General features: G+C 41.4%; 1 protein-coding gene across 5 annotated transcripts in view; it reads right to left on the bottom strand.

The window, feature by feature from the left end:
- The window catches only part of mapk10 (mitogen-activated protein kinase 10), a 40310-nt gene extending 24097 nt beyond the window's left edge, over nucleotides 1–16213 (bottom strand). For all 5 annotated transcript variants that reach the window (XM_085165388.1, XM_085165384.1, XM_085165386.1 and 2 more), the window contains exons 1-3: nucleotides 15970–16213; nucleotides 4585–4656; nucleotides 3207–3376 (exon numbers count right to left, since the gene is read on the bottom strand). In XM_085165388.1, coding sequence (XP_085021514.1) covers nucleotides 3207–3376; nucleotides 4585–4656; nucleotides 15970–15972 — 245 coding nt within the window. In that variant the 5' untranslated portion in view covers nucleotides 15973–16213. The remainder of the gene's footprint in view (nucleotides 1–3206; nucleotides 3377–4584; nucleotides 4657–15969) is intronic.
- Nucleotides 16214–16532: the final 319 nt, after the last annotated feature.

Raw genomic sequence — 16532 nt, 5'->3', positions numbered from 1 at the left:
AGCTAAACTACTTAAAGCCTTCATCCCTCCTAAGATGCTTGGGAAAGCTCATTCTGACCAACTCATGAGGTCAGAGATGTGCACAGACTGGGATTTTTGTGGGCGGCCACATTAGCAGAGTGACTCTTAACTGTGGCAAACAAGTTTTACCTCATTAGCATGTTCTCAGGCTTTACTGGGACAAGACTCTACTGATTGCATAAGAGAAGCAGAATGTGTACTTAGTCACTGCTGATTTTTTTCCAGACAAGCTTCTCTGTCTGCTCGCATGCATATTATTTGCTTGCAGTGAAAGCCCATGTATGTTATAAAATGTGTAAGCATTTAACCATCTGTGCAAACCATCAGACAGATGTTTATGTAAATATGATTATGTCACCCAGTCAGGGATTATGCTGAAGTTAAGACACAGCAAGTCACCTGTTTTATCTTTATAAACACACATGTCAAAGTCATTTATTATGTTTTTATGTATTTGTGAACATCTAAACAAAGCCTTATAGTTTAACCAATTTCATCTCTATGATCAGGATATGGTCAAGGATATTTATATCATTCTCTGTGGTTTTATGTGGTTTGGTTGCTTTAATGCTATCACCATACGACACCAGATGACAGCTGTGGACACAGCCAAGCAGCAGAGCAGGTTCAATTAGATTTGCACTCTCTGCCATCCATCTCTACAATATCCTTAAAATGGGCACAATCCCAGCATTAGCAGTTACAGCCTGCCCAAGCTCTTTTGAAAATGCACAAAATTGCTTTGGAGCGGAAGGAGAGTGGGACTGAGGACATGGGAAGCAAAGGAAGGACAATGAGAGAGGTCAAGTGAAGGGTAGGAGAGTTGAGAGCTAGTGAATCTTCAAAATGACACAATATACACTGTAGTAAAACATGTCAGCTCAAGTCATCTCTGGGAGAATTTGTGGCATGAGAATATCACCCTCAGTGACACAACATTAACATAAATATAACTTAGTTCTGTCTGGTCATTTCACAAAGACTGTAAGATGCATTCCTTTAAGTGGAGGCTTGGCAGACATTCCTCTGCATTCTGACAGGGCGTGCGTGAGTTGACTTGTAATGAATACAAGCTTCCTCTGCAATCTGGATTAAGGGTCCACTTAATGCCCACCCTGTAAGGCTCTTATGGCTCATACATCCATATTCAAAATAAACGATATGTCACCAGCTCACTGGAGCACACCAGGAAGGATATAAGACTACACCCTTCACATCTGTGGAAAACATTAAGAGAAAAAAGCTAATTCTGATATTTGATGAGTGTAATTTTTTCAGGAAAGTCTATTCAGAAACACCACAACTACAATTCATACTATTATCACAAGGTATCATTACTGTTGCTACTCTTTTAAAGTAGCAACAATTTAACTGTCTTTTTGGCTTTTTTAAGTATTTGCTATCAATTCTAGTCCAAATGTGGCTTAAAACAAGCAATTAAGATTGTAAACTCATCAGGAAAGTGTTTATTGAGGTAACAGATCAACTGAGAAGTAGGGTTGTTTTCCCACAGACTTCTGCACCAGTGCATCTTTCTTACAGGCAGCTAATAAGGAAGCCCCCCTGCTGGTCGCCTGAATTAGGTTTAGGGCACTTTGGCTTTATTTTTCAGCCTCTCAAGCTACACGGGTTTTAGTAGGTATGCCTGCTTAACTCCCTGTAAATGCAAACATCTAATTGACCAATCAGTAACTCAGTGTATTTTAGCATGCTGACAGGATCAGGGCTAGCATGGTGGCACAGTGGTTAGCACTGTCACAGCAAAAAAGTCTGCATGTGTTCTCTCTGATTTCTTCGCACACTCCAAAGACATGCGTGGGGTGCGGTTACCTGATGATTCCAAATTGGCTGTAGGTGTGAATGTAAATTGCTGTTCACCTCTCCAAGTTGTAACATACTTCTTGCCTTTAGAAACAACACCATCATGACCTTGAATTTTATAAGTGGAAAAGGATGGATAGACACGGTCAAGACAACCTGCTGAGGTTCACACCGGACATAAGAATGAAGGTGACTTAAGTATCGTGGCACAGCTGTTGTTTGGCTTGTCTGAGTATTTTAGAAATTGCTGATCTACTAGGATTTTCCTGCACAACCATCCCCAAATAACCACTTGTTAAAAACAAAGCAGAAGAGCATTTCTGAACACATGATGAAACTTAAAACAGATGGGCTACAACAGCATAAGACCACACTGGGTGTCACTCCTGTCAACTAAGAAGAGGAAACTATAGTTCACACAGCCTTACTAAAATTGTACAGAAGATTGGAATAATGTTGGCTGGTCCAATTAGTTTGGGATTTCTGCTGAAATATTCAGATGCCATTGAGCTGAATTTGCTGCATACAATATGAAACAATGTTGCATTCAAGTCCTGCTTTATATCAACAGCTCAGGCTGTTGGTGGTGTAATGGTGTGGGAAAATCCTTTAGCACACTTTGGACAACTTGGTACTAACTTAGCATCATTTAGCCACCACAGCCTTACTGATTATTGTGCTACCATGTCCATCCCTTTATGATCACAGTGTACCCATCCTCTGATGGCTGCCTCCAGCAGGATCATTTCAAATGTGACTCAGTCTAGTAGAACACCTTTGGAATGCTCTATTGGATTGGAATGGAAGATTCCCATAATGTATGTGCCGCTGAAAAATCTGTAGCAACTGTGTGGCTATCAGGTCACCATGGACCAAAATGTCTGTTTTCAACACATTACTGAACCTTTGCCATGACAAATTAAATCAGTTCTAAAAGCAAAAAAGTTAAAATCCATCTTTTATATACAGCCTATATTCCCAATGTCAACATAAAACATCATTTAATGATTTTTTGTCCTAACATTAAAGATATTAACATTTATCAGCAGACACAGATAATTCAAACAATTAAAATCACTGCACCTGCTTGCCTCAATTAAGTTTAAACCAAACATTTGTGCAAATGAACAAAGAAGAAGAAATCTCTCCAGGCTTATCAGAAGAATAGAAAATATGACTTTAATATATATTAATTAGCAAAATTATTCAGAAAACCTCACAAATTCACTCCAACATTAAAAACAAACATTAGAAAATCAGCTAGCAATGAGTTAACTGAGCATTAAAGATTACACCAAAGCCCATCAAACAGCTTGATATGATATAAAATAAGACATTAGAGAAATGTACCATTGAGCACTTACCAGACAATTCCCTGAGCTCCAGAACCAATGGGCTTTAAATTCTGGTAGCGTTTTAAAACTGTGAAGGTAGAGTCTCCCACTTCCACACTGTAGAACTGGTTGTCCACTTTGCTTTTGCTCATGTTGTAATGCTTGGCAATATATGACACATCCACTTGTTTTCCAAAACCCTGCAAAGGGATGACATAAAATGCATATGTAACACATCTACACTGCACATTTGTTTTTATTAGGCTACTCATTTTTAAATCGATATCGAATCATTGTTATACGTTATATGATATATAGCCATAATAACCATCATTAATATCTAAGAAGAGCATCATATCATATCATGCATTTAACTGCTGTAAAGGCAAAAAAAGCACACATTAAGGGATATTTGGTAAAAATGGTAAAGTAGAATAAACAAGACAGGACATAAGGTTTAGCCGAGTTTCCAGGTGAACGAATTCAATGCAGAAATATAATCTCTGTAATAGTCCCTCTAACAACATTAGCTTTAGTCCTTACTTGACTACATTTCACCCGGCAATCAGGCTGTAATTACTTGGGCAAAGCAGGCAACCAAATGGTGCCACAACAAAGCATATCAGGTAATTACAGACTTGGTAATTATAACACAGCTCACAAAACAAGCAAAGTTACTGCATATGCACTGCTATGGTTGAACCATCTTCTTTGTGCACAATGGAAGATTGATAAATCTGCTTTAAGGCGCTGAAGGTCGATGTCCTCCAAACTTATGATCAGATTATTCCTATATATCTGGTATCTTTAGCAGCTATTAAACATTCAGCTAGAATCTCATGTGCAGTGCAAACATCCCAATCTATCTGAGCTCCAACTGAATTGTCTGTGTTTTTTCCTTATAACAAGCAACACAACGTATGTAAAAAGAGTCCAAATAAAGACTTTTTATCTTATAGAATCACAACCCCGGCTGAGTTTTGTATTTACACTGTGGGAACTCAAGAGGAGACAGCAATTAAGCTTCAGTAATGAGCAGATTATACTGCATTCTTTTTGGTATAGACCTCAGTTAAAGAGAAATCGTGGAGGTGTTGAACAAAAGTAGAAAATCAAGGCTAGCTGAATTGTTTTGATATACATAATGAATTATCAACAAAAGGCTGAAAACACATCAACTTCTGATAAAGGCTCCTCAAGGACATTTGCTTCAAACCTCTTAATCAAACCATTTTTCACAAATTGTGTTGTTTTTCTTAATTGAACATTTCAAATTGTTTTTTGAGCACACAACTGCTTAAGAGCTCATTTTGCATACACAAGGGGGAAAAACCCCCATACAGAGTAAGAATAGAGGGAATGGAAGTGAATGAATACTGTACCTTTTTTACCTGTAAGGAACACACACCTGACAAAAGGCTATCTTTACATCCAGGACTGGTTGGCTGCAGTTATATAAGAAATGTCTGCTCATAAATACCTGAAAGACACAAACAGAGGAGAAGCAGAGAGTGAGCACATGTAGGTGTGGGTGTGGGTAGTGGCAATTTGTCACATATACAATGGCAAAACAAAGATTTATTATTGTATTTCTGCAAAACAACGCTCACACCTCTCCCTGTGTGGGGACTGAAACCCACCAGGAAAATTCACTTGTGTCCTCTCTACTCTGTTCCCATCATTCTCAATAAAAATGAGAAAAACAACAATTCGTCACCTCCCAGTGCTCGATAAATATGAACTGACCAGTTATCGATTCTTCATCAGAGCACATTGCAGTGTGGTTGCAGTGATCAATGCGCGTTGAAAATAAGACATGAGGAGGTGGTCCCATTGATGAGTGAAAGACGATGAGAAGATATTTGCTGATGAATTCCAAAACAGCTGAAAGCAAGTTTTCCCTTTTAAAATTGATTAAAACAGGTTTTGTGTAAATGTAAATTTAAAGCTAACAGTATAATCTATATTTTTTCAAAAACATGCTTTCTTTTGCCCTTTGTGTGAGATCTGGTTCATTAAATTTTAGATAGCTTAGCTTGAAGACAGGAGAGACAAAGAAATAGCTGCCCAAAGTTTAAAAAAAAAATACTGATCAGCACCCTTAAAAACTAGTACCCCCATTCATTAGCTTCTAAAACCACTTCAGCTTTTTTCTGTGTGACTTTTTCAGTCTTTTATATCATTGTGGAAGAATTTTGGCCCACTCTTGTTTACATTGCTTCACTTCACTGGGATTTACATACATTCATTTATGCACTGCTGAGGTCTGGACTTGGACCGGGCAACTACAACACCTCAATTCTTTTCTTTTTCACTCATCCAGTTGTAGATTTGCTGCTTGGGATCATTGTTCTGTTGCATTACCCAATTCTTGCCAAGCTTTAGCTGTTGGACAGATGGCCTCACATTTGAAATTGAAATACTTTGGTATGTAAAAGGAGTTTATGGTCCATCCAATGACTGTAAGCCATCTAAGTCCTGCAGTTGCAAAACAAGCCCAAATCATCATCCCTCCACTACCATGCTTGACAGCTGGTATGAGGTATTTGTGCTGATATGCTGTGTTTGTTTTTTGCCAAATGTAAGGTTTTATCCATCCATTTTCTTCTGCTTGTCCGGCTGGGTCGCGGGGGCAGCAGCCCAAGCAGAGAAGCCCAGACCTCCCTCTCCCCAGCCACCTCCTCCAGCTTATCTGGGGGAACACTAAGGCGCTCCCAGGCCAGCCGAGAAATATAATCTCCCCAGCAAGTCCTGGGTCTGCCCCGGGGCCTCCGCCCGGTGGGACATGCCCAGAAAACCTTGCCCAGGAGGCGCCCAGGGGGCATCCTTGTCAGATGAATTTCTCCGTGAATCACTACCTTATCGTGGTGGAGGAGTTTGTGTGTCCCAGGGATCCCAGGGGCTATGTTTTCTGGGGGCTTTTGCCCCCTGGTAGGGTGTGACCAGACAAAGAGCGATTCAGCAGACCCCTATGAAAAGACCATCGAGGCAACAGTTCACCCTGCCTGGAATAGGGTTACTGGGGCCACGCCCTGGAGCCAGGCCTGGGGAGGGTGCCTGAGGGCGTGCATCTGGTGGCCGGGCCTTAGCCCATGGGGCCCGGCTGGGCACAGCCCAAAAAAGGGACATGAGCCCATCTCCCTGCAGGCCCACCACCCGCGGGAGGCACCGTAGGGGTCGGGTGCAATGTGAGTTGGGCGGCGGCCGGGAGAGGAGGCCCTGGCGGACCGATCCCCAGCTACCAAGACTGTAAGGTTTTATATTAAGGCTAAACATCTCCGTGTGCATATGCATTGATAGTTGATCTCAATATACAATGACATGTCATAGAAATCAATCCGTGACATATAAGTTGTGCAACTACATGTTTTTCTGATTTTTCAATCTTAGTGCCACAAATGCAAATAAAAAAAGTGATGTCAACCGTTTTCCTGTTGACACTATATGCATTTATCCAACCTCCTATTTTAACACTAGAACACTAAACTTGTTAACCTTTTCAACCTACAGGAACATATCAGTTTGGACACTAAGAGGATTACACAAGCGGAATATATTTAACACTACCATCACAGGTGAAAAAGCTTTTTCAAAAGCCAGTACCATCAAAGACTGCATTTGCATAAAAGCAGTGCAGTGAATTTTGGTAAAGTTTTGAGGCTTTCACTGTGAAACAGCAGCTAATGGGTAAATTTGGTTTAACTGGAGATTTGCCAATTTTCTTTAGCTTTTTTTTTTTTCATTGCCAGAGTGAAGCAAAGAGGAAAGAAAGCTCTGAATGACAGTAGCTCCCACATTAAGCTGGAGGGAGAGCTCGCCCACAATCACTCTATCTTTGAGGGGTTTTCAGGTAATGAAAGTCCCAGAGGACCACGTCCTTTGAATAAGTTCATACATGATGTTAATGATGCTACTAAAAATAGAGAAGGAGGGGGGTAAAAAGACCTTTTTCGGTAGTTCGGGAGTTCACATGTGGTTGTAAAACTACACAAATGTCACCAAACAGTTTGGAGGACGTCCTCGTCTCTCGCAAAGCATCGAAAGGATCCGACTCTGCAATTTTCTCCGAGGAGCAAATGGACATAAATGTCTCTTTTAACTCTAGCTGTCCTCTAATACTGTCACAGTTCCCACTTTAATATGTGCGCTGAATCCAAAGGGAGCAAAGCAGCTTTTAGAAAAGAGATAAGGGACTCGAAGGTGGGAGATTTCTGGTTCAGCTTATTTCACTTGAAAAAGTGTTAAAGTAAATGGGGAAATTTCACTGTTGGGTGTGGTAGGAATTTGTGCTATTAAATTAGGAGAAATTAATTAATAATCATTCATAAACTGATTTTTTCAAATCTGTTTTGAAACAAAGAAAAGGGAAGGGTAATGAGACGAGAAAGATATGCGATTTTTGAGCCCACAGTCTCCAACACGTCAAACCACTATAGTAATGTCATTCCACGTGTGTGTGTTTGACTAGCATCCCGGTCACCACATTAAGTAGCATAATATTTGCTGTTACTCTAACAGGTCAACACTGAATCAGCCCTGGCGCGGGGCTAGCTGTATCTGTGCTGCTCTAATCTTTACCTGTCTGAGTACATAAGCTATTAAAGCCCTCACAGGCCAAACTGTTTGTCTTCCAGCAGTATACGCTGGTAAACACCACCTAGATGGTGGCGGGATCCTGCACACTACAGTCCTGTCAAACCTAGCAGCATATTTACATGCAGATGTTCATTTAAAAATATTGCAGCCTTAGAAAAAAACTAGTAAAACATGTTTTAATTATGCTTTCTTTGCTTTTAAAAAATAAAATAAAATAAACAGTTCAATAAAAAGCTTTAATTTCTAATGCAACACGTTTCCATAAGACTTTTAACAGACAGCAGATGGTGAATACACTTTCATCAGAACGAATGAAAGATGAAGGAGAGACTGAGTACAGACCATAAACAATTTACCTGGAAGCCAACATTTTTTGGAGATTACAGTTTTAAAATTAGACCATGGCTGTCTGGCAAGTCGTTAAAAACAAGCAAAATTGGGTAATTATCAGGAAAAGTTATTCACGAAGAAGCAATGAAAACGACAGACCAAAACAAATCGCACCACAACAGTTTCTTCCCTCCCACGTTAGCCCACAGCTAAAAACACACACACACACACACACAAAACAAACACAAAAAAACCCACCAGATTTTGTGCTTTGTTTGTTTAACCCTGTGACTACATTCTGTTGATTGTCCTTATGGCCGAAATGCTGCTTGCACCTACAATTATGCTCAGCACCACTCCTTAAAATGCCCATATATCATCCTGACTGCAATACATCTCCTCAGTACAAGCTGGCATCAGCTGATTGAGAGGTTGAATAAGCAAACAGTAAGGATAAGGATGATTTTCAGCTCATTCAAAGATTTTGAAGAGTTTTAAGACCTGCCTACATTACAATGAATTGACCTTAAATTCCAGTGAAGATCTTATAACACTACAGCAGTTACAAGCATGACTTACTCTGCTTTAAAATGCCTTTCACCTTCAGCCTTGCTCTGCAGAAGACTGTGATGTATAGGGCATATTTAATATGGTTGCAGGGGTTTCTATCAGGAGTGTGGAAAGCGCAGCATCAGACAAAACTGTGTAGAAAACAGCTTAGAGTGAGCAGTGCAGATACCGTTTCCAACAGTACAATGTCTCATGTCAGATTCATTGCCTTTAAAAGAAAGCTAACTTTGCTAATGGCAGCATAAATGCCTTGGTAAATGGCCTGTATTTATATAGCGCTGTTCTAGTCCCTAAGGACCCCAAAGCGCTTTACACAACCTGTCATCCACACACCCATTCACACACTGGTCATGGCAAGCTACAGCCACCCTGGGGCGCACTGACAGAGGCGAGGCTGCCGGACACTGGCGCCACCGGGCCCTCTGACCACCACCAGTAGGGGTGAAGCGTCTTGCCCAAGGACACAACGACCGAGACTGTCCAAGCCGGGGCTCGAACCGGCAACCTTCAAGGCGAACTCCCAACTCTTGAGCCACAGTCGCCTTGCATGGTGCTAATATCTTGCTTCAGGAGCTCAGAGAACAAAGTTTTCATTTTCAGGAAGTTCACTTTCCAGCTCTGTGCTTTTTAAAACTGGATTGACTCTATGAAGGTGAGAACTGTCTCCGAAGTATTACTCTACATTGCATCACGCTTAAGAAAGCAACAGCCTTATAGGGTGTTGAGGAGTCTTTGCATTGTAAACTATATATAAACAGCAGTAGTCGGTAGGACTTTAGTAGCACTGCCATCATGCCTGACATTTTTGTTTTGTTTTGTTTTCCTAGTTTGAAAATGACAACTGAGAGCCTGTGTCAAAGTTATTAAATGCAGGACCAGTTGAGCCAAGTGAGCGAACTTCCATCAGTCCCAGTTCCAGACCATGTAATCGCTTTAACATATTTGAATAACTGTCATGGACGTGTGGGTGATGTGCAATTTTACAGCAAACCAGTGAATGACAAAGCGCACAGACAAACAAAGTCACTTTACTGTTCCCAAAAAAGGATCATTACTAATGCAGATTTTTTTTAAAAACAAAAGCAGCAACACATTGATTTAGCTCTGATTCTTTCTTTTTTCTTAAACTAAACAAGAGACATAGATAACTGAAACAATAACTTTATATTTTATGCATGTTATTAAGTCCCAAATTATTAGATGGGGAAGCAGGCTGTAGAAATGGAATCATTAACAAATAAAAGAAAGAAAGAAAACAGATTAAAAATGTTTCTAAATACATTTTAAAAAGTAAAATGAAGAGTTTTACAAGTATTGGCTCTGGTTTTTATGTAAGCGTCACCTTCAGTCATCTTTTTTTAAAATTGCTAACAGTCATCCACAAAAAAGTAGGAGACATATAAAAAGAGGAGAAATCACGCAGTGCAAACAAATTCAGGCTATTTCACATAGGCTGTAAATAAACGGTCTCAGATGCAGCATTGCATTTACAGAAATGAATCTATTGTATGATTACAAAAAAAGTGACCAACTGCCATTAAGAGACAACTAGAGAAACTCAAGAATGGCACAATGAAAAAGACAGCATGGAAATCCAGAAAGGTTTTAATTATCTAAAATGGGCTAATGTAGATGATGTATGGTACATCTCAGGATTAATTGGAGTGGCTGTTGTGTGTACGTGCATTTGCCTGCAGTTGTAGCTGATCCTTGTTATTTGGATCCTGGGCATTGTGTTACATCCACCCCTGTGGGTACAACTGTACCTCAGGCAACTAGTGATCACTTTAGTTAGGAGGCAGGATCCTAAAATACAGCATTAGTTCCTAATTCTTGTCCAATCAACTGTAGGAGGTTTAAGATTTTCTGATGCTTCTTTTTTGCACATACTTGGCAGAAAGGTTTATATTATATAGTGTTCATTCAAAGTCTTTTACATAGAACTATTCCAAAGAGAGTATTGGTGTATTTATCTGTGTGTGTAACACATAAAACACTAAATGTATGACAGTGATTTTCAGCTATAATATATACAGAGATTTAAATGTACATGGTGAAGGCTTTTCCTTGATAAACCAAACCAGTCACATTATCACTATAGGTGAGGCAAACTACAGTAGCTCTACAGTAAAATGTGGATCATATTTTACCACGCCAGGTTATCAAAATTGTGCATAATCAGCAGAAACACTAGAGACACTGATTAAAAGAGAAAACTGACCACCACGCTCTGTAAGTTAGTTTTGAGTGCGGCCTGCAGTAACTTTCGTGGTAAATCCCTTCTACCCCGTATGAACACTTAGTGTATTGATCCAGGCCATTTAAAAAAAAGTATCTGCAGATGCTACAGAAAGGAGAGCTTGGATGCTCTGCAGTGTATCTGGTGCTCAGTGCTCATGTTGTGAGGCTGCTAGCTGGGGCCACAGATGCACCTGCTCTGCATGGCTAAGACAGTTGAAGCTGTGACTGAATATGGTTATTATTCCATCTTTGACTCCTCCTACCGTGTCTTTCCTCTCTTTTAAGTTTAACATGCTAGTGTTTAGTTACAAACTCAACAAAGGAGTTCAGTGCAAAGCCCAGCCAGCTGAACAAGTAGACAGTTTTGCACCCATTCATTTTTAACAAGTGCTAGCAAGGCTGCACTCACCTAATCACAGATACAGTGTATGGATACAGTGAAATAGTTACTCCTTTTAATATGGTCTAAACTGGAGGTGGTCTACTGTAATACATGGTCCTGATACAGTGTTAGTTGTCTCCCAGGTCAAAGAAAAGGCAAACCTTAGTTTGAGGTAACACAAAAGTAATCTTCAAAAACAGATTTTGCTGGTGTTTTTTCTTTTGTGGGCTGTGTGTATTAATAAAGTGGTCAACACCGATACTAAAATTATTTATCCAAACTAATAACCATTACAAACCTTTGCAGTAAAGCTAAGAGGCTTTGAGGTACCGTCAAGTTCTTCTGACTCTGACCTTTTGAGTGTGGTAAGTTTAAAAGCCCACAGACTATTATTAAAGGATCTGTTATGAGATATTTTTTTGTGTGTCACGGAGGTCCATTTCATTACTAGCTCCAGAATTGCAGCCAAGGGGCGCCATGCCAATATCTACCAAGCGTCTCTCAGGATTGAAAGGTGTGTTTCACTATGTCTGCCATTTCTACTTTTGAAAATATTCATAGACACAAATGATAGACATAGCGGCCTCTGAGACAGAGAAAAAAAGTATTTTAACAGTGTTAAAGGTGCAGGTGTTGGAAACAGGTAATAATGATGCTCGTCTTTGTGTGGTAGCTATGTCTCACCTGCTTTCAGCAGGCATTTTATGCCTTTTTTTGGGTTGAACTCAGGCACATTGCTACAGGATGGCATTGTTGTGCTTCTATGGTTCTCCCCACTGCATCCTTTGTTCAGCACAGGCACTGTCTGTGCTGTCAGGCTGATTGACTACTAAAAAGTAATGATAAAGCACAATAAAGCCAGTCATGTGCCAGTCAAAATGTCCACAGATACCAATGTTTGCTCTCATATCCATCTTTTCTTTCTTCCCACTCCGCTCCTTTTGTTGATGTCACCCAGTTCGCACCACAACATTGCCCATATCCCCCTTGTTTCTTTATTCCTCCCTCCATCGTCCGCACTGATGAGAGCCTGCATTTTTCCCTACCCTTCCTGTCTTTTGTCCCTCCCTCGCTCCCACCATTCCCACTCCCAGGCTCCCAGCCTGCCTGCAATTGTCTCCCCTCCCCCTCCCTCGGAGCTCCATTGTGAGTGCTTGGTTCAGCAGCCTCAGCCTCTCCTGCAGTATGCAGCGAATGCCTCGTCTTTTCCTTGTGCAGCCTGAGCTAAACGCAGCACAGCCTCCCCCTTTTGGGCTCGGGGAAAACAGAGAAGTAACTGCAGGGCCCAGGCAGGAGAACAAGACTTGGACTGACCCATCTAAGGGGTGTCAGAATCCAAAAGCTCGCTGACACCCATCGATTTGTTTCTTCACAGCTGAAAATCTGCTCACCTCCTCTGTCTCTGCTCTCGTACGTAGTCTTGCTCGCATCCTCTGATTTGCTTTAGGTAAACAGCAGGCACGCTGGCCGAAAAACCACGCTGATGCTGCAGTTTTCTGATAGGCTGCATCGTAACGACATGTACACCTTTGGCAAGTGCTGAGTGCAGTCATCTGACTTACAGCTTTTCTTGCAAAACCTGACACACATTCAGTAGAAGGAGAAGAAGAGCCACAACTGGAGCACACCGCGCATCCTGCAAAAATGGCATCCTGAACACTTTTAACTTTTGCCATAATGACAGAGACGTTTTCAGCACTGTCATGTGAACTGTGAACATTTCTATTGCTCTGTTTCAACTGTGGTATACTTTCTGAACTTTTATACTTGTAAACGCCTCAGTTTGAGCAAAACAACAAAAATCGACCCCCCTGTGTTGATGAATTTATGTAAAACCTCCACCCTCAGGTCCAACAAAGGTTTCCACGGTGACCTTTGTTGTCTCCTAATTATCTTCATATGCAGTGTGAGAAGATTGAGATCAAATCTAAAACAGCTCAAAGTCTTGCACGCAGCTATCTGTAAAGGAAAATAAAAGCTGCATATTTGTCGGATCAAATCCAATTACATAACTGCATTTCCCATGCTGCAGGCATATTGTCACTGTTTGTCTGTAGTTGTAAGCAATACTGCAACTCAGGAGGGGAATAAACTGGCACACAGCGAGAATTTCATTTTTTAAAACTAAAATAAATAAGAGCATGCTATGAAAGATGTCCATGGAGCACATTTGTCAGCTTTCTAAGCAGTTATATCTATTACATTACTAATAGTTATGTGATTTTAAGTGTGACCACTTACCAAGCACTTCTTAATCTACTTCAGGCTGGCTAAATAAATCTTCTCTCCCTTACTTGCTTACATTTTTTCACAGCCAGCGTTTTCCATATTTTTTCTTTTCTTGTTTAATTATCCACCGTGAGACAACTGTTGGATTTAATTCATCCAAGTTAATAACTGAGCTGTCATTGTAATATGGATTATTAGCACCAATCCACAGCTAGGAACAATGCTCAGCTGGGGTCATTGGGTGATGGCTGACTAAATCAGCGTTCCTTAGTAACCCATCCTCATCTAATGATGAGTTTGACCTTCCATAAAAGAGAGCAATGACAGACAGACCCTCAGATGACTGATGTGGATATTTAAGTAACTGATTGTCAGGAGGAAGATGGTTTTTGTCAGCTTCAGACTAGCTACCTTGAACTGGACAGTAATTTCAATTATTATTTTTTGTTGTTTATTCATTCCTCTCCTCCCCGTGGTTTCATTTGTAATGACTTTGCTGTTAGATAGCATTGCTAGCTGAATATATTTGAGACTAGGAGTGCTATTTGGGTAAAATGGGACATTTGAAGACATTACCACAGACTGTGTGAAACTGACTGGAGTGACCAACCAAATAATAGCTAGACGATAACATTCCCTACTTTGCTGATTAATAAAGCCTGAAATCCCTCCATTATCTCAACTTAATGCATTGCCTTCTTTTATTACATAACAAAGGATTATTGCACTGATGCTCCAGACTCAGCAAAACAAAAACAGAATGGTGGAGAAAAAAAATGAGTGCAGTGGTGCAGCATAATATTAGTCTACTGGTGACCATTTCTATTGATGATGCTCTGTTATATAAACAAGCTGCTTCACTGCCAGTCAATATCACATCAAATCAAACAGACTGTTTTTTTTAAATATAAATGTATATAATGCTAGAGCTACTTTTGAAATTCACCCGAGGTGTTTTGGGGAAAACAAGTTCCTTTTTGGCAGCTAAAGATGACAAGGAGGAGAAAGGGTAGAACCTTTAGCCTATTTAACCAATAAAAAAGAGATAAAAAGCAACTCGTCAGCTGCTGCGGAGACACCCATAAAAAAAGCTTTGTTTAACTGTTAAGCCTGTTCCCTGCAGCACTTTCACAAACATGGAAGCCTGCTCCTGAATAATTCAGCACCCAAGGTCACAGCACAAAAAAAAAAAAGAAAAAAAGAAAACTCTATTTTCCTCCTGTCATGAACATGAAGAGTTTGTTGTGATCCCCTCAAACATCTATTGACTCCACTGCACAGCATAAAGCCAGCAATTAGTCCATGACTATGGGCCTGCACAAAAACAAGAAATAGTAATAGAACAGAGAGCCCTGCTCACGCCTGCATACCTGAGCAATAAGTGCAGTGGGTCAGGTGGGTTTACCATGCCTTCCCAATGATCGAGCACTCAGGACAAAGCTGATTTAGAGAAATTACCTTCCTCTGCAGCTTCATCTCATTTAATCCACTACACAGCATGCAGCCCACATTAGGGCTGAACAGCACCTCTCTCTCTCTCTCTGTCTGCAGGATTAGGATTATTTGAAGTTCAGCTTTCATGACAAACAGGCCAGAAATTACTTCAACTGTTTCTCTTCATATACACTATAAACAATCACAGTAGCAAAACCGCGACTCTTAGAAACACCCATATGGGCCAATAAATCACCACTATAGCACAGACTGTCTGCAGGAGGACACAGTTTTCCAGCATTTATGAAAGATATGAGGCAAGCCCCCCCCCCCCCCCCCCCCCCCCCCCATCATCTCTGTGAAGTACTGATGGTCTGCATAATGCACAAGGTGCGCAGTTGACTTGTGAGGGGGAGGAGGAGGGACAAGCCCTGCATGTAGGCCTCCGATATGTATCCTGTGTAAGGCTATGAAGAGATATGAAGAGCATCACTCAGCCAACATCCAGTTTCAGCCGCCAATCAAACATACATAAAGCGCTCTAACACCGACTAATCAGACTGTATGGATGTATAGAAAGGGAGGTAGCCTGGATACCCCCCCCCCCCCCCCCCACACACACACACACACACACACACACCTTCTCTCTCTCTCTATCACCCGATTTGGATGATGTTATTACTGATGATGTGCGTTCAAGGCAATGCAAGATGCGAGATATTTTGTCAGGCCAGGGCCTGATGAAATCCCTCACAGCGCCGCTAGTGAGTTATAGAACAACACACGCGGCTGTGAATGACTCAAGATGGGGTTGATTATTTATTTATTTATTTATCAATTGCTGTTCCCCCCCCCCCCCCCCCCACACACACACACACACACACTGAGGCATCATTAGTGGACTTCATTAACCTTCCCTTTCGATCAATATTCATCACTCCACCCTCCGGCCAGGCACGAGATCCAAGCATCGCGTCCACACTGAAATAAAACAAATCCGTCCGGCCTTACCATTCCGTGCCAGTTGATGACGATCCCAGTCCGGTGCCTGTCCTTTTCAAAACATCCCGACGGGAAACACTGCGGAGACCATTGCTGAAGGCTTCATGAAAAAAATCATTGATGCGACGAAGGAGTGAGAGGGAAAAAGGGGTCCGAAAAAGAAGACGAGAGAGAAAGGGGAAAAAGAAGCAGAGGTGGACCGAACCGAGGTTTGCTGATGCTGAATCACTCTCCCTCAGCTCACCACCTTGCAACCATTGTGCTGCAAGATGCTGGCTGTACCATTGTGGACCTCACCAGAGCAGAGAGAGAGAGGAGAGGGAGGGAAGAGGAGGAGCGATGGGGGGCGATGTTGCCATGGCAATCGAACAGGAGCACGTCTGACGTCAAAGCCAGGACAGAGAGGGGAGAGGGAGAGATCACATGGAAGCTGTCCCCCCGGATGGGAGGGGCGTGTTAGAGCATCTTCTCATCCCATCCTGTACCGTCCCGCTGGTGCGGATGAGGATTTGAAGCTGTTATTTCTCAGGTTTCCAGGGGCGTGTTTTTGCATTTATTGTTGTTGTTGTTTT

Source organism: Neolamprologus multifasciatus, chromosome 7, assembly GCF_963576455.1.
Source record: "Neolamprologus multifasciatus chromosome 7, fNeoMul1.2, whole genome shotgun sequence".
In the NCBI taxonomy this organism is placed as follows: Eukaryota; Metazoa; Chordata; class Actinopteri; order Cichliformes; family Cichlidae; genus Neolamprologus; species Neolamprologus multifasciatus.
The sequence above is the reverse complement of the archived record's forward strand: the minus strand, read 5'-3'. Positions and strand labels throughout refer to the sequence as shown.